The 23,828-nt window shown below is 42.4% G+C and overlaps 1 protein-coding gene across 1 annotated transcript in view; it reads left to right on the top strand.

Annotated features, from left to right (window-relative positions):
• Nucleotides 1-23,828, top strand: part of LOC139648483 (cilia- and flagella-associated protein 46) — a 57,440-nt gene that overhangs the window by 23,549 nt on the left and 10,063 nt on the right. The window contains exons 23-51 of the mRNA XM_071524621.1: nucleotides 95-226; nucleotides 379-544; nucleotides 724-796; nucleotides 1,164-1,299; nucleotides 1,832-2,015; nucleotides 2,229-2,382; nucleotides 2,486-2,539; nucleotides 4,009-4,232; nucleotides 4,424-4,558; nucleotides 5,027-5,188; nucleotides 5,738-5,886; nucleotides 6,294-6,392; nucleotides 6,477-6,537; nucleotides 7,688-7,840; nucleotides 8,406-8,606; nucleotides 8,715-8,821; nucleotides 9,503-9,685; nucleotides 9,883-10,021; nucleotides 11,799-11,996; nucleotides 14,023-14,211; nucleotides 14,875-14,988; nucleotides 15,319-15,501; nucleotides 16,182-16,355; nucleotides 17,592-17,689; nucleotides 18,038-18,114; nucleotides 18,852-19,018; nucleotides 19,307-19,413; nucleotides 19,906-19,970; nucleotides 20,546-20,719. Of these exons, the coding sequence (XP_071380722.1) occupies nucleotides 95-226; nucleotides 379-544; nucleotides 724-796; nucleotides 1,164-1,299; nucleotides 1,832-2,015; nucleotides 2,229-2,382; nucleotides 2,486-2,539; nucleotides 4,009-4,232; nucleotides 4,424-4,558; nucleotides 5,027-5,188; nucleotides 5,738-5,886; nucleotides 6,294-6,392; nucleotides 6,477-6,537; nucleotides 7,688-7,840; nucleotides 8,406-8,606; nucleotides 8,715-8,821; nucleotides 9,503-9,685; nucleotides 9,883-10,021; nucleotides 11,799-11,996; nucleotides 14,023-14,211; nucleotides 14,875-14,988; nucleotides 15,319-15,501; nucleotides 16,182-16,355; nucleotides 17,592-17,689; nucleotides 18,038-18,114; nucleotides 18,852-19,018; nucleotides 19,307-19,413; nucleotides 19,906-19,970; nucleotides 20,546-20,719 (4,058 nt within the window). The remainder of the gene's footprint in view (nucleotides 1-94; nucleotides 227-378; nucleotides 545-723; nucleotides 797-1,163; nucleotides 1,300-1,831; nucleotides 2,016-2,228; nucleotides 2,383-2,485; nucleotides 2,540-4,008; nucleotides 4,233-4,423; nucleotides 4,559-5,026; nucleotides 5,189-5,737; nucleotides 5,887-6,293; nucleotides 6,393-6,476; nucleotides 6,538-7,687; nucleotides 7,841-8,405; nucleotides 8,607-8,714; nucleotides 8,822-9,502; nucleotides 9,686-9,882; nucleotides 10,022-11,798; nucleotides 11,997-14,022; nucleotides 14,212-14,874; nucleotides 14,989-15,318; nucleotides 15,502-16,181; nucleotides 16,356-17,591; nucleotides 17,690-18,037; nucleotides 18,115-18,851; nucleotides 19,019-19,306; nucleotides 19,414-19,905; nucleotides 19,971-20,545; nucleotides 20,720-23,828) is intronic.

Raw genomic sequence — 23,828 nt, forward strand, 5'->3', positions numbered from 1 at the left:
TCAAATGGAGTTGCAAAGTTTGTACTTTTTAGTTTTGGTCGATTGATTGATGAATAGTTTGACTGATAACTAACGAATTTCCTCATATCTCCAGGTATGGCCCGTCAGCAGTGAATGAGATGCTGAGCAGTGCAGCCTGTTTGAGGGGGTTGAGCTTGGTCCACGAGTCCAATGGCGATCCACACAGTTACAGAGAAGCTATGAAAGTGCTCCTGTCCAGTGTTAGGTACTGTCCTCAGTCATTTCACACATTGCCTCGGGCAGCTGCAAACCCATTCACGCCACTCTATTTTTTGTTTTCATCTCAAAGTCATTATTTTTCCCCCCTTTCTGTCATTCCTTGCCTTTCTTCTCATGGCCTCCTTCTCTCGTCCCCAGCTATGCAGAGAAGGCTGGGAACCCGGTGCTGTGTATGGCTGCTGCCAGGCACTACTGGAACACCTGCCTGCCTCTGACACAGACCCCAGTAGAGAGACTGCAGCTCCAAGAGCCCCTAGAGAAGATCCTGAATGCCCTGGCCCACACCAACACCAAACACGCAAATGTATGACTCCTTCTTAGGGATACGGGGCAAGGTCCTATATATAGTGACCTATAGTGATCTACCCAATATGTCAATGTGCTTTCACTATAACCAGCCCTCATCCACCACTACCACCACTCTCTTTTCACCCTTATAGGCAGTGAAGTGTTAATGCCTTTCCTCTTCCATTTCTCTTATAGAAACAGGGCAAAGTGAAGGGCTTGGCGGCCTTGACTACACTGCCTCTTGGGAGCTCTGAGCCCAAAGCATCAAGTGAGTGCTAAAAGGAACATCAAATGGCTCCATGTCTTTTTAGAGGTTATGCCTTTGCAAATTGCTTCATGAAAGGTTTGGCTGCCTCTTTATGAATCCGTTTGATTGGTCAGCTTCCCACAGGGAGTGTTCTATACCGCTGTACTATAACTAGTAGAGTGCACAGAAGATGTTATTCCCTCCAGTACAGCTTTGAGGTGGCATCTGCATTTGAGTAGTCTATTTGGACCACTGATCTGTTCTTAGATCTGCAGTGTTAGCTGACCCATTCACTCTATGCATACTTGCTTTGTAGAAAAGATGCATTTTTAATCTAGTTTTGTATTTCTCTGTGTCTGTGCGTGCATGCATGTGTGTGTGTGAACAGATGAAGATGACCTGACCCTGAGAGCAGCCATTTACAGTCTGTTGTTCTACATCCATACTGACAGAGCAGACTGGAAGACTGCTCTGCAGCTGCTGGACAAAGCTATCAGAGACATGCCCCAAACCAGACACCGGCTGTGAGTACAGAAGCACGCATAGTGAAGAGGAAGGAGAAGAGAGGGATTGGACAGGTAGACAAAGAGGATAGATAATTGATTGATTTAGTAGGTGGGTGGAAAGATAGATAGATAGCTTGATTGATTGATTCATCAATGGATTGATATCCTAAATATCCTCGATTTAGTTTTATGCAGTCAGTGTATAAAGTGCAGACATAGCATAAAGACAAAAAAAAAGGATGGATGGATGGATGGATTGATTGGTTGGATGGGTGTGTGGAAGGAGAGATAGATTGATCAACTGATTGATTGACCTCCTCAGGGAGGCATTGTTTTCTTTTGCCAATGCGTAAAGTACAGACATAGCAGAAAAAAAACGTACCACCCTAGAGGGTAGAAGATGTTATAGTAGGTTGTTATCAGGGCAAAACAGTCATAATCAAATATCTAAAACAAGTCAGAATCATTATTCACCTTTCTTGACTCAGATAATATTGAAATAGATTTTAACATGCCATGGTCCCACCCAGTATCCTCTCTGTTGCCCCAGGCCCCTGCTTAAACACCGCGTATTGGTACGAGCTCGGCTGGGGCAGAGTGTGCTGATGGACATGCAGAAGTTCAAAGATGAAGGAGAGCTCTGCTGTTCACTTATGTGGCACCGGGTGGCGCCGTGTGCTGGCAATGTAATTCAACAGCTGGCCTGCTACCAGAACTCCATCACCTCTCTGCTGGTAATACCTCTGCTCAGTTGCCAACAGTCCTTAGTGCTTAGATAGAGAATTCTAATCATGAAGTTACTTGATTTTTTTTTTTTCCATGTCTGGTATGTGCATTCAGCAGAGGCAAGAATGTTAAACAGTCTCCAGCACCATCTCGTGGAGCCAACATGTCATTGCAGCTAGTAGCTCTTGTCCCCTAATGTTTCTGATGCCATCTGTGATCAGAGTGCAGAGACTCAGTGGCAGAAGATGGGCTTTCTGCTGGAGTTTGGAGAGTGGCTGTACTGTCAGAACTTCCCCAAAGCTGATGCTCAACACCAAATTCAATGGGCCATAGACATCCTTTTACACATGGACACTGAACAGGCAGAGGAAGCAGGTACAACTCAGTTCAAAATGTTCATTGTTTCATGAGGCAAATGCGTTAACATCTGGTTAGGTGTTCTTCCTAATAATGCTATTGTATGCTCTAAACTCTTCAGGCAAACCTAAACCAAAAGGGGATACACTGACAGATTTGGAGAATTCCCCTAGAGGTAAGCATGTAAGCGTGGCATGCAGATTTCTCAGGGGTCTTTTGCCATATGGGTTCAGTTTTGTGTGTGTGTATGTGTATTTTAGGGAATCCCATAGCGCACAGACTTTTGGCAGAATAACACTGTGTTGTCTCTGTGATAGTCTAAGGGGAAAAAGATCTGATCCTATTTGAGAGAAGGGTCACTTCACAGCATTGCCACAGTTGCATCAGCAATGAAATTCATTGTTTTTTCTTACATTGCAATGGTTACGCTCCCTAAAAACGAAACCAGACAAATGTGCTTCAAAGGAAGAGGAACCGACATAAGTTGACTCAAAACAACCAACAAGAAAAAGGGATAGTTTTTTTTTTAGGTACCCATATGGGTATTCACTGAGATTTGCATAGTATAAGATGCTCACCATGAGAGTCCACTAAATATTTCCCAAGGGACAAACAAACTGAAAACAGAAAACTAGGAGCTCTCTAAAGAACTGTCAAAAAAGAGAGGAAAAGACAAAGTTGTTGTTGTTGTTTCTTGTAGATGAACTCCTTTATGAAGTGCACCCTTACCAGCATGAACTCTCTGGAACATTGAGCTTAAATGGCCTAAATGATCTCAGCTGGCCAACACACAAAGCTCACTCTCTCTAATGAAGTGGATTGAATCAGGGACTGAGTCCCAGTGTTTAGACCCTGAATTTGTGAGCCCTCATTTCTCAGATTTTGGTCCAACAGAGTGCAGCATTGGCAACCCAAGATCCTGTAGTGGGTATAGTAAGAACAGAATGAATGAGTGGAAAAACGTTTTGAAAGCATGATGTGTATGGGTTGATAATAAATCCACAGGTTGTGCATTAGCAAATAAAATATATAAGCAGGGCAACAATATTTTCACCTATACAGGTTTATATTCTAAAGATTTTTGCCTCTGTATTATTGGGCTTTATTTGCCATGGTTAAAAGTATAAAGAATGTAATGTTATTTTGTTTATACTTATGGATTATTTTCCATCTGTAGCAGCTTCACAAATGCAGGAACATCTTTTGGGAGGGACCGCCAAATTATTAAAAACAATACAAACTTTGGAAGCATGCCTCTTGTTCTTTAATGTACTTGCCACACTTTCAAATGACATAGTATTCTCCTTTTTTATGGATAATGCCCTTGCTTGAGTCTGGAAAGTCCACATCAAGGGCTCAAAAAGTCCACATGAGAGCCTGCATGGACTTGCTTGCTCTCATTTGGGTCATCTGACTCAAATCTGGGATTAGTCCAGATTTTTGGGAGTCAATCAAGGAGCACCAAGCCTAATCAGAAACCTACATCAAAATGGAGACTTAGGGTTATGTTTAACAACGCCCGTAACAGAGGTAATCTCACGACGATAACAAAAAATGAAACTGCACTGTCCTTTCCCTCTGCCTGTCTACCTTTTTCCTTCTTCGTAACATTAAATTGGTACATAATGTGTATCCTTCCTCTAGAGGGCCAGTCCAAAGAGAGGGGTGCGATCCCAGTGAAACGTGAGTCCCTGGTAGGAGTCCAGGGAGTTTTATTCACGCCAAGTCTGTTTAAGCTGCGGGAGGTGAGGCGTCTGGACGGCCTGGTGAGAGCACACACCCTGCTCGCTGTCATGGCAGATAGGACTTCACCCCAGCACCAGCTCAACCTACTCAGAGCCTACACATTTGTCCTGCAGACATGGCAGGTAAAGGGCACCCAAAAACCATATCTTTACTGCAAGATTTTCCAATTATTAGCTGCGTCTGGGCTCTTCAGCTATTACTATGTAAGCTCAATTCCATAACTTTGAGAATGTGGAAGGGGCTGTTCTTCGAATCCAAGTTGTGTGTTGGTCGGTATGGAGCAGGCATCAATGTGCTCTGTGTGTCACTGCAGGTGTCCATGGCAACGGTGCACGAGGTCTTCAATGAGATGTCAAAGAGTCAGCCAACCCAGCCGCCTCCCTCTACTGCATCCAAAAAAGACAAAAACACAGACAAAGACAAGGGCAAAGGCAAAAAGGCCAAAGAGGCGCAGCCGGTATGTCCTACAGCTCATTTCCACAGCTCAAATTTGATTCATCATGAGTCTAGTAGAGTGTGTCACCCACCAATTTGCACTCTTGACAATCATGCATTGTCACTTTTCTTGCCACATGGCAATTACTGTACACAGGGTCCGAAATGAACACCTGCCAAATGCCGGTACAATTTGTCTTTCATACTGGCTGGTAACCTTCTGAGACTATAACATTTGAATGCCTTTGTTATTTACAGTCTTTGGTTTTTGCCTGTTCTCAAACTTCTCCCTCTCTGACTGTGAGTTAATCAAATCAAAGGAAAACAATGCTTCGAAATGCTCCGTTATAACATTGAAAATGGGTAGGCTGGTAGAAATTACTCATAGCAGGTAGATTTTTTTTAGTTTACCAGATGAGCCAAAAACTGCACCACCAGTAATAATACCAAATGTCAATTCCCTCCCCCATTTGATTGACAGGCTCCCCCTGCCGAGGAGAAACCAAAACGGCAGTTCCAGGATGAGGTGCTTCCCACCACCACAGAAGACTGGGCCCGCTACAGCTGTCCTGACCAGGCCAGGCAGACATTCAAAACCAACAGCAGCCCCCACTGTATCAATACACACAGCATCACCAAACAGGCAAGGCTACACACATTACCCTCCACCACCATCATCTGTGGCATGGTGTTTGACTTGAGTCTAGTTTTCAGCACAGCAGGTAATGGATATTGTATCAGTCGGCCATCCAGGGTGGAAGGCTGAGCTGCTGGAAGCATCGATTCAGCATTGACCGTGGCATTGACGAGCCATCATTTGTTGGTCCAAAGAGGATGTGCACTTATTGATCTGTGTGGATCCAGTCAGAATGTTGGCAGAGGCTTAACTCACATTATTCTAAATTAAATATGTGTCGTGATTCATTTATGCAGCTACCACCCCAGCGGGATGGAATTACATGATGAAATTAGGTTTGTTAAGCCTAGAAATGGAGCAAACATGGTGGGATAATGGGCCAATTTTAGCCCAATCTGATCTAGCAGTGGATAGCATTAATATGTAGGTTCACATTTGGTATCAAACTATTTACTCTTTACTGTAATAGTAATAGTATTTATTTGTAAAACACTTTTTAAAACAGCATTACAAAGTTATTATTATTTTTTTCCCCCTGTGTTCGTTTGGCTGTAGACTCAGAGCCTGTTCTATCTCAGCCTACTGGCAAAGGAGCTGCACTCGCTCTCCCTCACCCACCTCACCCTGCCCATAATGCACCTTGCTGAGACTATTGCTCATGACCTTCTGGACAGGAGGAGCCTCTCTGACCTGTACCGTCTCAGGTAACAACATGTCTGCATTAATGTTTCATACTGGCATCAACAGCTCCTGGCATTGAGACAGTATGTTATTTTTATATTTTACAGATTTTATCTTTCTCTTGTCTTTGTGAAACCAGACCTTTCTCCACACACTGTACTTCACTTTGTTTTAGTGTTGTGCCAGTGTAAGAGAATGCTCAACCAAGTAAAATCAAGTGTTGCACGAAAAACTAGGGGGTTGATGGACGTCATCTTGTGTGGCCATTAGTTACTGTTTGTTTGCTGTTGCACAGGGCAAGTGGGGGAAGGGATGGGGTCCATTCGCTCCATAGCAGTTAAAAGGCAACATCTCCCCCAGACATCTGTTAAGTCACACTACATGTTTCTGAAATTCTTTATATGTCTCTTCAATCTCTTCACCTGTTTAGAATTGTGAGGATCTGTTGCCAGTTGGGTGTGGAGACATATTCACCATATTGTGAGAAGCTCCTGAATCTGAGTAGCATCCAAGAACAAGAACAAATGGGGTATGCCAGCTCCACTATAAAGATTTCATGTTTGTACATTTTGCTTTTATGAACAATGATATGATATGATATTCATGACTCCAGGTGCCGCAAAGCCATTGCTCTCGTACGGGAGAGGAGGAGCCGTCACATGACTTTCAATCAGGTCAGCCTTTTTCTCACAGAATGAATGTATCCATTTTTTATTCTAATGCTACACATGTGGATCATTACATATGGGGTAACAAGACATGGTAAATATAAATCAAAGCATGATTTGTGCTCAACCCATTGAGAGACATACAGAAGTGCAGTTTGGGTGTGAAGGAAGGGACCTGATGATAATGGCCTTAGTCTTAGCCCTACACCTCACAAGCACAGCACATAGCTATATGAACTACTGTATATAACATTACAACAACAAATCTATCCTCTGCTAAACCATTCAGTGGCCTTTGTACAAGTTTGTGGACTTAAGTGGAGGGAGGTGATCAGTCCCACCATGAGTCAGTTCGCAATGTACACCCGTATGAAACGCTCTCTACAACAGACCACAATGTGCATTAATATTGCAGAGGTTTATTAAACCTAGGATTGAAGTGAAAGAAACGACCCTTGAAATGAATGACTTTTACTCGCTCACTCTTGGTTTTATTACACTTGAGAGCGTGATTGGCAAGTACCCACTAGTGACTTACATTGGCGAGAGGAATTTATGCCCTAAGTGCACTTTTATAATCTGACACCGATATCTCATTATTATCCCAGGTTCATGAGAGTTGAATTACTTGTGCCATTAAACTTGGGATGGCTGTCATCACTTAAGTCAATCCTGTGAGATCACAATGATTTTTTTTTTTTATGATGGTTATTAATGGTTGTCATCTGTCTTGTCCTTGTCCATTTAGCTTATGAATGGCCTGGATTTTACATTGAAATCTAGAGGGCTTGTCCCATAAACTTTAACACGATGTGATCTCAACAGAATGCACATAATCAAAGGTTTCTGCCGTTGTACCGATTTTTTCATATTGTGTGTGTGTGTGTGTGTGTGTGTGTGTGTGTGTGTGTGTGTACGTAGTTGCAAACATTATACTGCCTGCCCAGGGTTGAGGTCAGATTCTGGAAGTGGATTTTCTCCAAATATAGAAAAAGAGAAGGTTGGCCTATCCCTGCCTAGTAACAAATAACAGAGAACGGACGCACTTATCATTAACAAATTAACTTTATTTTCTGTTTACATTTTGAATCGAAATAAATTAAATTAAATGAATTAAATTAAAAGTGAATTGACCTTAACCTTGGTGTTTTCCTAGAAATCTGAGGTGGATGACAAGGCTGGGTCTGGGCGACAGAATGCGGATGTGTGTGCTCAGGATATTTGGCTGGACAAAGCAGAGGTGTGCCTCAGCATGGGGCTCTATCAACCGGCCAGGCAGCTGCTGGCAGAGGCCCACTTGGTGGCAACGGTGAGTTGAAAGAGTGGAAGACTGTACAGTATGTACAGGAGTACCAGATGGTTGGGATGTGCCACATCAGGAAAAAATGAGATATTGTCAGTCACAAAAAAGTATAATAAATTGACTTAAAGATAGTTTGCTTGAGATCATCTAAACTTTCTGGCACTGAATGTTTTGTCCTATGTGGTAACCCCAACCATTTGGCACCTAAATAGGCTAAAATAAATCAAAAAATAGATTTGTAGCTATTTGACCCATGTCAGCAGACCAATATTGGTTGATACCAATGTTGCTAATTTAGGAGTACAAAACAACATACCATACATCTACTATTTCGTCAGTGGTTCTGGTAAAGGAAAATGTCTTCTTGGAAAATATTCAACGTACAGTTTTGGCTGGCTAATAGCAATTGTGATAAAGAGCAACGTAAATATATTGATATCAATAGATTTTTGTGACGTATCTCTTTGCTTTTTTGTCAGCCATATTATCAGTTGTTTAGCTTATGAAGTAATTATCCTGGTTCTGCTAACATTCCACTTATGTATCTGTTTTTCTAATCCTCTCCATTCAGGAGCTGGGAGACCAGATAGCCGTGGCAAGGAGTTTGCTCAGTCTGGCCATTCTGGCCTGTGAAGAGCAGCAGCATGCCCAGGCCCTGGCCCTGCTGGACAGGGCCCAGGCCCTGGGTGGGGATGAGGAGTTCTGGTACCAGCTCACCCTTACCATGGTCAGAGCTACAGTAGGCCAGAGAGACCAGGATGCACATACCAAGGTCTGGAATCCCCTCCTTCTAACCACCTTGTAGATGTATCTTGTTTATGTAGTGAATATATGAATACGTGAATACGTTTCCCATCATGCTCATTACTTTCTTTCACAGATTGATCAGATTGTAAAACAAGGCTGTGGGGCTCTGAAGCTGGTTCAGGAGCAGCAGCTAAACCGAGTCCCAGAGCTCAGGTTCTTGATCATGTCACTAGAGATGAGGTAAAGCCACCCTGCTGTGGTAAAACTTACACAGTGCGTTATGTTTCAATGTGAAGTTGACCCTTTGAGCCCTGACTAGGGTTGAGCTGAAGCCTTTCCCTTCTCTGTTCTTTTACTTTAAAGCTGTACTATCTAGTTTTTGTAAGACAAAATGACATACAATAACCATTTGATAAATACTTGGTGCTTGTTTAAAATCTCATCACATAAACAAAAACAGCAATAATCCTAGAAGATGCTTCTTTGCAATCTAAATGTGGTGGAACAGTTTATTCTTTATTCAGTTGCCATGCCCTGTGTGCTCACGGTGTGCGCCTTTTACTGCTCTTAGCGCCATGCACCGTTAATTCTCAAAATGGAGCCCCTTGTTTCATGCAGTGTGATGACTATGGACTTGTTGACCTGATATTATACTCTAATAAAGGTTGACTGGCTATTACATGTGTAGTAGTAAATGTGACAGACTTTTCCTCACATTGTCCAGAATGGCCCTTACACTGCCAATTTTAAGGGTTAGAATCCCTCTGGGGTCACCCATGCTAAAAATCTATGCATTCATTATATTGTAAGGCATTTTGGATAAAAGCATCCACTAAATGGCATATGTTGTTAACGTCTAAAACCTTAGCCAAGCACACTCAGATGAGCAGGCGTCTAGATTTAAAGTGTTCTTTTTCACAGAGGCGCAGTGGAATGTATACATGCTATTGCTGGCGGTGAACCTGGAGAGACACTCTGCACCCAGGCAGTCCAGAGGCTGATGGCTGCCTGTGATACACTCAGAGAGAGTGCCAATGGATTCATTAAACTGGACTATAGAGAACAGGCAGCAGAGGCCCATGCGGAGTACGCACAGGGACTGAGGTTAGTCGGTTCCTATACTGGTCTCATATGAATCAAACCTGCGTAGGTGGCTGATGACTGGGGTTTTCTACAAAGAATAATAATAAGGAAAGTATTTGAAAGTCAATTTCAACTCGCATGCCCATTTGCTATGTCACTCACACAATCATACATTGTTTTCTCTGTCTTTGTCAACTCTTATCAATATTCCCCCACAGAATCTTAGCCAGCCATAGTACTGATATAGAGGGGAAACGGCACTACCTGTTGGATGCCTACTCCCAAATGCAGCTAGCTGTCACAGTGCAGGAACATGTGGTGCTGAATGCACAGAGCCTGCTGCCTCCGCAGGAAGAGGTAAATACTGCACACATGTCCCCCGAACATCCATCTCCCATTGTGATCATGACTTCGCGAAAGCCTTAGGGGCATTTCATTTCCCACAGGTTCTGAGAAACTTTCTGCTATCTACTATCCACACTCATTTTAACCAATGACTGCCACTCAACCAAACTTTTTTTTTTAGATGCTGATCAACAGATAACTAAAAATCGAGACCCGAAAGCGTGTACTGGAAACAGGCAGCAGGCATTCCTCATTGTAACAGAATCTCTCTCAACTGTGGAAATTACATTTGCCTGGCTGTTACACTCCAGCTCCAAAACAGAGTTCTGGCTATCAGTGTTGGCCCAGTAAGGACACACAGATGGCAACATTTTTGATCCTATTTAGAGAAGTATCTGAGCATGTTTAGAATGTTGAGAAATGGGATTTGCTTGTGAAAAGGCCTGTTTATGGCCGACTGTCAGAGAGAGAGGCTTGATTTGCTGCCTGGCCCCCTAAATCCGTCGCTGCCAGCACCTGGCTGCCAGCACCTAAGTGATTTACAATGTTCATCTAGCCATTTGTTTCAATGCACATTTTCTTACAACAGTCTTGTTGAAGATTGCATAGGATGCCAACATCCAAAATGAGAGAACAAATCACAATTAGCCTAAGTTGCTTCATGATGTTGTTAAAGCCTTGCTCCTGAATGTACGTGATATCTCAGCTAAATTACTGTGTGTGTGTATGTGTGTTTGGGCATGTGTATGTACATGCACACATCTGTGCACATATTTGGGTCTGCTCCAGATCTCAAGCCATGGCTTAACAATGTTCTGATACAAACAGATAAAGCCTCCATCAGTTTGTCAACAACAGATGGGTGCGAGAACCATATTCTCTCCACACAGAATCCAAACTACCATACAGACGAGGTTATCCAAGGGCTTCAGTGCCAGAGACGGACTGGGCATAATACTGGCTGCCTCTTGAATTTACATGGTGATGGAATCATAAAAGAACAATTGATTGAACTCCTACACCTGCTGTAAATCCTTGTAGAATTGGGTTTTTGATTAAATCTTGTGTGAATGTTTGACTCGGCCTTGGGGAGGTTGAATTGTACCAGTGGGTTCTCAGCAGATGGTGCTGCTGCCCCAGTAAGTTATGACTTCCACATTGGACATGGGAGTTAACGTCTGCAACCACAGAAGTTGCCTGCTCGGTTTTTCAATTTGCTGGAGCTGGGCTGCTTTTCATTCCATATTGCATTCCATCTTGTTTAAATTAGTGATTCTCAATTGCTTTCGCATCAGAGCCCAAATTTCTCATTTGCCATGAAGTCGGTGTCTCATTATATCAGATCACACATGTTTCACCTAAGTTGGTATTTGTCCATGACCCCATCATGTGTAACCCACTTCTGCATTCCGGTCCACTAGTTAAGAACACTAGTTTCACTGACCATCTAAATACCATTCATATATTTATATATTGTAAAATAGATGTGCTTCTGATCCCAGGTTGGTCACCCATTGAAATCGGAAAGCAAATGAGTTGATGTGGACTCAAGTTACTGCAAACAATTTCATCAATCATTTACATCAGTATTCCTTGATTTTTATATTCTTATACATTATGTGTTCAATATGCTAAAATATGTTAATATGTATATTTCAGGTGTGTGTTACTTTGGTTTCCTACAGTATGTGCTGCATATACTTGTGTATCTGTGCTTCTGTGTGCCTATGGGTATGTGTGCATTTACTCATTTCTGTGATTATGGCGGTGTGTTTTCTACCCTTGCCAGAGTCATGGGCCGTCACTGGCAGCCATGCGGAGGCTGCTTCGCCTGCGGCTGGCCCTGGCAGACTTTTCCCTGGCCATGCTGGAGCAGCTGTGTGCTGAGGAGAAGAGCCACGCTCTGGTCTGGGACAGGAAGGCCTCTGTTGAGATAGCGCTGGAGGAGTTTACACGCTGCACGCCCGACCCCAACTCTACAGAACAGGTTAGGCAGTGGACAAGCAGTTTAAACCCCGGCCAAATTTGAAATATTTTATTTTATTTTTCAATCAACCTTGCCTGGCACAGTGGAGCTAACTGAAGTGTTGCAAAAGTATTACCCTTGCCCTGTAATACCTGTTAATGTAATTAATTGACGGATAATGTTAAAACATCTTCAGACTGACATCTTATTTTTTCCCCAGTAATGTAATAAATTACTACATTAACTGGAAATTACTTAATTATTAGGGTGTAACATTTTCTTTTTAACACTAGAAAGGCCAAATTGCAGTTAATTGACAGCCCCAAGACCCACCTCCTGTACAAGGCAGTGTTGATGGATTTTCACACACAAAATCCATTGGCCTTTCTAGTGTTAAAATTATTTGAATATCAGTTTGAAGATGTTGTTACATTATCTGTCAATTTATTATATTAACAGCTTTTATTACATTAAACCCATTTGGATAGACATTTTATAACATTTTGACCAATTATTAAAGCTGCACTAGGCAAGATATTTATGTAAATACTCCCTTCCTAAAAAATTTCCTTCCTAAACCTACACAGAGCAACTTTAACTATTATTTGGGAAATTTTGAAACTGACTCCAGATTAGTCATCAGTCTAAATGAAAAAGTGGCGCTGTAACAGAGAAGAGCGTCCTATCCCCTCTAATTGAGATGAGTAGATTCAGCCTATTTGCAAAAATACAAATTTGCTTCTAAACAGCATCGAACACAACGTCCTGAAACTCCAGATAAAGCTGGACTCACCAACGATGGTTGAACCTACTGAGAAAATAATTTTTCTCCCCTACCAGCCACTAAGAAGCAGACATTTAGGTCAGAGAAGGGTACAGTTCATTGATGTCATGGGTCATGATTTCTGGGTAATGAAGTCCTTCAAACTTTCTAAACTTAAGTTGTTTCCCACTGCAACTTGGGACCTCATGTCAGTCTTGTTGAGCAGTATAATCATATGTCGCTGATAATCTCACCTCTCTCTCTCTCACCTCTCTCTCTCTCACCTCTCTCCCTCTCTCTCTCTCTCTCTCTCTCTCTCTGCCTGTCTCTCTCACTCTCCAAAATTACTCTTCAAATCTCTTAAATGGCCACATCATCAGCAGAGGGATCAATACCGGCTGTGATGAAACTTGTAGCTAGAGTACTCACTTCATGTTATCTCCACAGCCACCCCGCCTCCTTCCTGTCCAATAATGCTGCTACTAATACAATGGCTTGGAAAAAGAAAATAAATCTGCCAATACTGTGGGTGGGATTTGCTTGTGAAATGAGATTCTTTTCAGCCAAGACCTGGACATCAATCAATGCTCTTTCGAATTCAGTGAAGTTTGTTGGGTTCCTCCTCTGTCTTTGTGTGTTTGTTTTAGTAGATCCTGATTAAAGAGGTTGAAGAGAATTACATCGCATAGCAAAAACTACTGCCTCTAAAGTGACCTTTATCAGCCTTTATTGTCGACTAGTAGGAACTGCAACAACATCAATAGAACTTATCTCCTCCTGCACAAGTCTCTGGCACAGCCCCACTCCTCTCACCCCTCCCATGATGCTGGCCTGTAATTGACACAAACAAAGTCACATTACACAACACAGATGAGTAAACTAGCTTGTTAGGGGAGAGATCCAGCAGAAACGTCTAGTGAAGAGGTAATATACAAGCAAAATACTAATAATAAAGTACTGATTATTAGTAATACTAATAATATTTTATAATACAAAATACCAAGCAAAATACTGTAATAATAATACTGTTTTGCCATTTGCTTTTTTGGAGTTGACTTGAAATTCCAATGGGGGAGAGTGAGGCAGATGAGCTTGGAAAGCCAGAAATTGCAGTGACTGGGCTATCCCCCCCACCCCACCCTTTGTCCTCAAATACCCTGTTGACTGTAGCCTCCTTCTACCTCCTGCTTCTCTGAATCCCTCTGTGTCTGTTTGTCCGGTGCCTGCACTGTTGTCCATGAGCTCTGGCCTCGTTTGACCTTCCTCCCTTGTGTCCCGGTCCAGGAATGGGTGTGTGTGGGCAGGACCTTGGGGCAGGCGGCCCTGGGCCAGCTGGCTGCGGTGAGCCTTCGCTCCCTGGACAACGTGGAGACCAGAGCTCGCTGCTTGGGCCTTATGGGAAAGTGCCTGAGGCTGCTGGCAGTGCAGAAGGACCCCCTTTATCCCTCCACACTCTGGGACAGACACAACCAGGCATGTAACATAAACGCTAATAAATATACTTGTAAATAACTCATGCACACATGTATAACATGTACCAGGGTTCCCACTGGTAATGGAATATCTGGAATAGGAAATTTTCAGAGGTGTATTCCAGACAGAAAGTTCATGGAATTTGATGAATTCTCTGTAGAATCAGGGAGTATCAGGGTATGAGTGGCTCACATTACAGCAATATATCAGAATGTATGTTGTTTCACACATTCATTGTATTAGATGGTGGTTTTCAGTTGTTTTTCTCCACAGCAAGCCCAACTTTTGTGGAAACCAGACTGTTTACCCCTTTAGAAGTTTTCTGAGCTGAAAAACAACATTAACAAACCAGGAAGGAATCAATTTTTTAGGTCGTGGAAGCACTGTCATGGAAAGTCATAGAAATTTTACATCAGGGCCATCATGGGAACCCTGATGTACACACACACTCTGAGACGCGCACACGCAGACACACACCAATGGGCAAATAACCTGGAAACAGTTCCAACATAGGGTTAGAAGCTTATAGTGATTAGGGAGATGATGTCGGCTTACTTCATTTAAAACAGAGGAGCTCAGGTGTTCATGGTCTGTGATCATGAGGGGATTGTAAACTAATCATGGTCATTATTCTGTGGTCTTGAACTGAACCCTGTGCAGGAGGAGGCCTGGACTGACCCTAAAGCCTTTCCTGTGGAGGATTTAGGGAGAGAGACTGGCAGAGAATCAAGCAGAATAGAGCCCAGGACACACTCTGCCAAAAGTGCTGAGCTGCAGGTATATACCTCCTGACAAGTGACCCCATCACTCCTGACTCGCCACTAATCTAACGTCTTTATACTCAGGCTCACCTCACATCTCAGATATCCCAGAGGTGATTCCCTAGGCAGTCTGCATAGTTTTCATATTGAAAGATAACGCTGAGAGATCAACTGTCCATATAAAACTTGGTTCAGAATAAAAGAGCAGCAACATGCATCAGTTATGGATGATTTCCTGGGATTCACTTTGATAACCGCCTGCATTTATGTGTGTGGATGTGTGCCTGTCTGCGTGTGTGTGTGTGTGTGTGTGTGTTTGTGTCTGTGACATCTCGTTATTGTGCAGCGGAGGAGGCGTGGAGCCCAGCAGCTGTTGGCCCAAGCCAGTGAGACGCTGGCCCAGGCCATCACCCTGTGTCTCCAACACAAGCTGCCCTCCTCCATCCTGGCCGATGCCTGCCTCAACATGCTGGAGTGCCACGGCCAGTTTGACCCTGTGGCTGCCGGTCAATATCTAGCCCTGTTTCAGGTACGTTTCAGGTTAGGTGTGTCAGAATTTAATGTGCATGCAATCTATTATTATTACAGTGTGCAGTGCATATATTTTTTTTAACCTTTATTGAGCTAAATGAAAACCTTGCTTCTTTTTTCACTCTGTATTCACTCTAGATTCAATCTAGCAGATATCAGAGAATTTGACTTGGCAACCTTCCAGTCACAAGTCTGCTTGTCTAACCTCGAGGCCAGTGGTTCTCATAGTGGAGGGGTCCTTGAAGGGTTTCTACAGACTCTACAGCAAAATGAGGAATAGTTTAACAGTTTTCTAGGAATTATCTGATAGAGAAAGAATGTATAAGAATGACTATTCTAATCATAGGTTTCACTCTCACCACTATTATCTCCCCATGTATAGTGTAGACAGTTCTGCAATTCAATACTTAATAAAATACAATACAACAATACAATAAAAAACAAACATCTTCTGATATAGGTCCCTGGAACTAAATTAATGTGAGTGTGTGAGAACCCCTGCTCTAGGCAGCCATCGCCCTGCTGACATGCAGCACTGTGTGTCTGTGTGCGCAGCACAGCCTGGTGCATCTGTAACTGCACATCATCATCATCAGCTTATTCTTCAAGTTATCATCAGCTATTTCCTGGCATTACCATTTCCTAAAACAAATCCTTCATCTTCCCTTTCATTTGCAGAGCTGCTGCAGCGCTGCTATGATGGCTGAGGTCCTGAGTTGTGCCTGCAGTGACACCGGTGTGTCCCAGCTCTCGGCTCTGCTCGGCCTCCGCAGGAAGCTGCTCCTCTCGCAGGAGGAGAGGCCCAGCAGCATGCTGAAGGGAGCGGAGGACTCCCTCAACAGCCTCTCCAAGGTACAGGCCCACCAAATTCCCCCACTCATGATTTATGGATGCTGTCATACCCAGTTCAGTAAATTCCCTTGATGGTGATATGTAATTGGTCCTGTTTTGGCCCTTACTCTGAATGAAGGATTCCAAAATCACATAGACTAGAAGAGGTGCAAACACACTTTTGCTTAAAAGATGCTCCAACTTGCCATAGTTTTATGTCTGACTGAGTGAAGACACATTCTTGTGAAAACAACAACTCAAGCACAATACATTATAGAAACTTCACACTTCATCACAGGTTCCTCGTATGCAGTAGATGATCTGACCTTGCTGCATAAATTTGCTTAATGAGGGAAAACTCATTTTCTTAAAACTGTTATAACTTTAAGATCTTCATATTAATATCACCCATGTGTTATATGAAGACAAGTATGTTGAATATTAATTAATTAATGCATTATTTAGCGTAATCAATGACCCCATTAGCATAGCTGGTTATGTTTAATATATCATGGTGATTATGACGGGACATTAGGCAGCTCAAGTGCTTATTGTTATTGGGTCGTAATTGGGTTATAATAAAGAATGGCATTTGGGTCTTGTGACCTTCATCAGCAATTAGAAATAATAAATGCTATCAGCATCAGATGGTAATAAATGATTAGCATATCATCTAAATGAAAATTGAATGACTGAAATGTCATAACGTTATCATAGCTTTAAAGATATATTTGTAATTTTGATAGTTGTTGTGCCTCTTCCACTCTATTAACAATCTTGTTCAAATTGAAATGCAAAGAAATAGCTCCATATATCTGAGGTGGTGCATCTCTTGTTAAGTTCTTAGATGACAGGCGCTTTTTTTCATGTTTCTGAAATCAGACCATTAAGACTAACATCTCGCCCTCTCTGTTATGTAACCTAGAATCTCTTTATTCAGGCTTCTGTTTGAAGGGCTGTTTGGCAATGGGGGCATTTTTCCCTTTTTTGTTCTGTACAGAAGCTTAAGAAAACCCACAAAAACACTTTCAAAGGCTCTGTCTTATTTTGTGGCTTGTGCTTTGTTTTGTTTCCTTGTTTTGTTTTGTTGCGTATTGCATAATGTTGTTTTGTGGTTGATTGTTGATTAGTTAGATCCAGGTAGGCTTGTTCTTTGTAAAGTCTTTTGAGACATATTTGTGATGAAGGGCTGATGAAGGCTTGACTATACATTATACAGTCAGCCTTGTGATGTTGCATTGGCCTTCTGTTCTGCAGGCCTACAGTCACCTGACCATCAATCCCAACCACCTAAACATCCTTGGAGAGCTGCCGCCTAACCTGAAGATCCTGCTGCTTCAGCATACTGAGGATGGGTACTGTCTGTTTGTCTCTGTCTGTTTGCTCTCCCCCTATGCCATGCTGTGAACTCTGGCCCCATCTTCCTCTGGCTGTCTGTTTGGTGTATGAGTATATGACAGCAGTTCACTGGTCACAGTAGGTTTTGACTACAGCCATATCTGGAGCAGAAGGAGCCTGCAATGTGGCAGACAGGCCACTAGAGGGCTAATGATTCAAACTATCTGCAGTTGTGTATGCAGGAGGAATGCAGCTATGCTATTTGGAATTAAGTATCTCAAATTAACTTTAGATGCAGTGCATAATGTATGCAGGGAAAAAGTGAAAAAGTGTGTTCTGCTTTTTTTGTTTTTGTTTGTTTTCAGGTCAGAACTGTATGGCGCCTTCTATGAGAAGGCTAAACCTACAGAAAATCAGAAAGGGAAGGCTGTGCAAATTACAGGTGAGGCTTGCTGTGCATTTTTTTTACATGAATGTTCTTAATTTTTAGCTGCAATCAGTCTTCCTACCTTTATGACATATGCAGGCCATTTCAAACAGGGCATTTTTTAAGGTGTGTATGTGAGTTATACTTATACTGCATCTAATTGGTTCCATAGCTCCAGGGAAATATGGCCCTAATTTGACATACAGTGCCACATGCAGCATTGTTGTCAGCATTCAAATGGAACCAGATGTAATTAGTATTCCCATGCAACATTTATGTAAGGCAGATGAAAAGTTCAGATTTAATGAAGACAAGGAGAGAGCAAAAGAGATGAAGTGCATAGAAAACCACCTGGACTTTCCCTTTGACCTCTTTGCTACTGGCCTGACATGGGAACATCAGCTTTCATAAGTCAAACAAATCCCCCCAGCGCATTAGCATATTACCCACTCAAATGACCTTTCTTGGGACCAGTGTCACAAGAAAAGCAAGGAAAGTAGAAAAAAAAGAATTGGCTAGCAGCTGGACTCATTGCCGTAGAATGAGGACAAATTCATAAAACACAAAAGATAGGGAGGAGAAAACAAGATGAGACCGAGAGAGAGAGAGAGACGTGGGGCGAGACAGAGAGAGAGAGATCTTGGACAGGGAGCAAGAGAGGGGTTGGTGGTGCTCAGGGGGACCAATTACAAGGCCTGTATTTGTCTGTGAGTATGCATGTCTGTTTGTGTGTGTGAACTCTATTGCTGCAGGTACGCTGACATGCTGCAGGGTGGCCAAGGTTTCAGTCAGCCCGAGGGCTCTGCTGGCACTTCGGGAGCGGACTCTGACCTTTGGCCAGGAGACTAGACATGCCCTCCTCAAGGAAGCCTGTTGGCATGGCAGCGAGGGCAGGCTCAACGCCCCCGAGGAGCGACAAGTTTTTCCCCTCGTAGGTCTCCTTCAGACCTCTGCTCCTCTCTTTCTCCCCATTAACATTACCCACTGCACACCTCATAAATAAGCTCACTCTGCTGCAATTATCATCAGCTCACGTCTCCTCACACACACCGGGGAGATGTGAGAAGCCTGACTTCAGCATCCAACCAAACATTGTTCAGCTGCCAGGGCTGTGTGTGTGTATGAAAGTAATCAGTGGCCTGACAGCAGCAACTGTCTTACTTCTATTGCAACTCCCTATGCTTGCTCTCCTGTTTCCCCTGCACAGAAAAGCATTGCAGAAGAAAAAGTAGCATCTCACTTCAGAGAAATTGTGCAAGATATGGAAGACTATCTGCATCCAATTCTCACACAGTTTGACTTCTCTTGCTTCAGGTGAGTTATATAGGTCATCAGATTTCCCATTTTGTCAACTACAAAGGCTTGGAGAATTTCATTTAATTCTCTTAGCCGTAGGGAGGACCCAGTAAACTTTGATACTTTGAAGTGAAGATTTTTGAGCTTTAGAGTTCTACTATTACTTATCAAAAGAGTTTTTGCATGGCGATTGACTGTATGATTTGATGTATCTACAGTTGTAGCATGTGAGTGCGTGTCCCCATGCTGTTTGCGTAGTTACATTCAAGAGTGTGTGTGTACTGTATGTGTGAGAATGGTCTGTCTGTCTATTAATCTTGGTTCGGTCAGGTTCTTTCTTCTCCGTATGTGCTTGTTTTTAAGCAAAAATGCGGCTTACATGCTTACACCAACTGCTGCATGTTCTCCCATAGTCCCCATTCCTTGCACTTCCTTACACTTACCTATGGTTTTGTCAGATCCCCACTGTAGCCCTGCCGATCCTCCCCTGTCCTTATCTCCCTCTCTCAGGCACCAGGCTCCATCAATATCAGTCCCCGAGACGACCAAACCCAGAGAAAAGGAAGAGAAAGGAGGCTCAGATAAAGGTCTATCGGGTGCGTTCTCGCTCCATCTAGCTGATAGTCGGTGTCCCCCCTGAGGCCTTGCGGTTATCTATACAGTGTACCATATGGATCAGGACACTGGTTGTTCAGCATCTATTGTGTTCCTAACTGCTCATTGACAGCCAATCAGCAGCTGCCCACTCAGGCAGGCTGCAGCTCTACCCTCTCCAGTCAATGCTGTTGCTGTACATATGATTTTAACTGATATTGATTGGTTTACAGGCACAAAATGATAACTTCATGTTTTTACAATGCACTGCAGTTTTACTGTAAATAGATGTAAATAAATGTAAATAGATAAAAATTAATGTTGCTGGAGCAATCACATTGTACCAGTTACGAATTGTGGACCTTAGATTACAGAAGTGGCAATTGTTCCTTAGAATAGAGGTAATTGTACAGCAAATGTCTGATGAACTCAAGGGAAAAGAAAGGTTACCGACATGAAATATGCAATTTAATTTAATGTGTGTGTGTGTGTGTGTGTGTGTGTGTGTGTGTGTGTGTGTGTGTGTGTGTGTGTGTGTGTGTGAATATATGTACAGTCAGCTCTCCTATGGAGCCCGGGGAGTATGTGGTGTTGCTGGCAGACAGGAGGCTGCTGGAGTTGCCGCTGGAGGCCTTGTCCGTCCTGCAGGAGGAAGGCCTGAGTTCAGTGTCCCGAGACTTCTCCCTCCAACTCCTCCACAGTCGCCTGCACAGAGAGGAGCCAGAGAAAGGTACCAAAGACACACATATACACACATTTTAAAAAGGGCTCTGGGTAGCATTTATAAACAGCAGTATATCATTGTCTAGTTAATTGTGATACCCTTGTATAATTACCGTAAAAAAAAAAAAGAGATCATGATCAAGATGATAGGTAGCCTCTATCTCATGCCAGTGCTAATGCTTGTGTTCCTCATAATTGAGACCACATATCCCATAAACCTCATTGCTTCCTTTCACAAAGAGGATGTTGTTACTTGTCCCACCTCCCTAGCGTTGCTCTGCGTGCATTTGTTTTCTCTTTTGCTCTTTTTTTTAATGAAGAGGATAAATATGTTGGAAGTGATTTTTCCAATGTGCTTTCACTCATTCCACTATCTGACGTTACAAGAAAAGCTTTAGCTCTGTTTGTGCTGGAAGAATAGCTTTGCGCCATAAAGGAATCTCTGTTTGTGCTGTGAAGCATTCCTGCAGATTCTCTGCCAAATCCAACCTGATAACACACACTGTAAAATGCAGTATAGAGGTCAGTAGAGGCTGCCAATCTTCTTGCCGATGGCCTTGTTTGTTTATGGTAATTATCCTTATGTCTCCTTAATGTGGTAATGATTTATTGATGTTAAAATGTTACCCATCGTACCTTTAAATAGTTTATTTGAATCCATAAATTGAAATTCTAATTTACTTAACATCATAAATATTACAGAGGTTCAGTGTGGCTGAGGGGCATTTAAGGAACCAGAAAGCATCATCTCTGTGACACATTCCACCAACTTTACTTAATACTACAGAAACAGATTATTTGGCTCTTTTTTGGATAGGCCCGCAAAAATGTTCCGACATGCCCAAGGCTACCAAATGTCAGAACCATCAGTTTACCAATATACCCAAGAATATGCACGTGTACACACACACACACACACACACACACACACAGACAGACACCAAGCTTAGTTTGACCCAATATTCACATGCATGCCCATACTAGTTAAGTGTGCAAACAAAAGACATGAGTTACAGAGTGTTTTATTACACATGCATTAATTGGAAACAGATTAATTTGGAAGTGCAAATGAGGATCCCAACTTGCCTTGCTGGTAGCCATGAGATATTTCAGGCAGGTCTAAACCCATCAAGAAGGTTGCTGCTCTACATTCATTTAGCCTATTTTTACTTCATCTAAAAGGCAAAGCATGCTTAAATAATTTTAAATACTAATACTTTTTTAATTGCTTAAAGAGTTGTTCACTCAGGAGGACTCTAATTTCTTTTTACTTCCAACTTTCATTATGTCTTTCTAATATTTACACTTAATACAAATATTAAGCATATATACTCACTATAGCGTTTCTTCCCAGAGAATAAGATGTCCACCTTTTAAAGATACCTGCAAATTAGTACAAAGCGGCTAATCCACACTAAGCCAGTCTCTCCACATGAAAACAGACAATATTACTGAATTGTGAAAGACAATGCAAAATAAGCCCTTTTTATCCTCTGAAGATGTTTTTTTTATCCATTTCACTGTAATGTCATTTTGATAAGTAGCATTGCCAGGGTTCTGTCGGTGCACAGTGCACCCATTAAAAGCAAAGAAAAATTATAGTATATAGGCAATCACAGAAAAAAGAGTTACAGAGATCATTTTTATTATCACTGAAAATAGAAATAAAGCGAGACACCTTAGCCATTGCATGGGCTGGCATCTGATTTATTTTGTAGTCTACTGATCAAAATACCAGATACAACCAATAGATTAATATGTAATTATAAACAATCCTACAGTAAACTTTACGTGGGAGACAGAAGTCTTTATATCTATATAATTTAATGGGAGGAACTCGTGTGCCTTTATGAGAAACTTGCTTCCAGTGATGAGGTACATGTTCATGTTTTCATGATGGTAGCACAGATAAAGCAAGAGATACAGAATGCTTCATCACAATATGCACGATCACAGTTTGTTGGTTTCGGGGTAATTCTGTGAATGCCAAATCACAGTGGCAATAAACATCATTCAGTCAAGTTTCATCAAAATTAAGCCTCTAGTTTGGGAGATATTGCATGCGACTAACACATGGACAAAGACAGATCCTGTGTCACCCCTACTCCCTCCACATCAGCTGGCGGGACAAGATGCTATTTAAACTATAGCCCTTTCTATGGATTGACATCAATATAGGTCAAAGGCTACATGATTTTTATAGTGGATTACCAGAAACTTCCAAAAAATGTCTTAACTGCATCATTAACGCTAGCATCAGTCATTAGGAATGGCATCTTGACATATCTTGATGCAGGATACAGTCTGGATGCTGCAGCTCAGTGTGGCCAATGTATTGGGGTCAGCCGACTTCAAAGGGAACATGAGCTCAACAGCTGATGCCCAATGGCAAAGCCTGGCACCTGATGGCTGCAATGTAGCTTTGCAGTAATGCAGCACACAGTGATTTCACCATTTGATCCACTGCACATGTAGAACTGAAGATTAAAGAAGTGGGCTTGCAGTTCAAATCTCAGGCCCGGGTGGGAAAATGTACGAACGCTCTCTCCCCTTCTTCATCCACTACTGAAGTACCCTTGAGTGGCCAGTTGTGCCAGAGGATGGTAGTGCTGGGTGGTACAGGTGTGTGAGCACATGTAACCCTTCCTCCCCTTATAACCAGGCCTTTGCGGAAAATAAGTCAAGTTGCCCTTTTAAATCAGGAATCAAGGAACTTAAAAAACATCCATTATTTATTATAGTGTGTTTTGTATGTGCCTTACCTCTAAAATCCCCCATTTCTAGGAAACCACTGAGTCAGAGATAAGAAGGAAAAGGTTTTTGAGGAACATATGTCTATCAATAAAATGCTGGTCTAATAAATTAGACCAGTGCCTACTTGTGTGACTGGATGTTTGCCTCACAAAATTTCTCATAATATTCTTAGTAAATAATGGCTCGAACTAGCTATAGCATCTTAATGGCAGGATTTGTATACTGCAGGCAGCCATCCATAGAAATGGAATTTGTTCAGGAGAGAAAGGTCATTTCACATCCTGCTGGCATGCAGAAGTTCATGCGGACATCCGTGAACACTGTGGCTTGCTTCGCTAAAATGGAATGGCCATTAACTGTGG

This window comes from Centroberyx affinis, unplaced genomic scaffold, assembly GCF_046629955.1.
Source record: "Centroberyx affinis isolate AG114_WGS23_722 - 3 ecotype Tasmania unplaced genomic scaffold, CSIRO-AGI_Caff_v1 ptg001209l_1, whole genome shotgun sequence".
In the NCBI taxonomy this organism is placed as follows: domain Eukaryota; kingdom Metazoa; phylum Chordata; class Actinopteri; order Beryciformes; family Berycidae; genus Centroberyx; species Centroberyx affinis.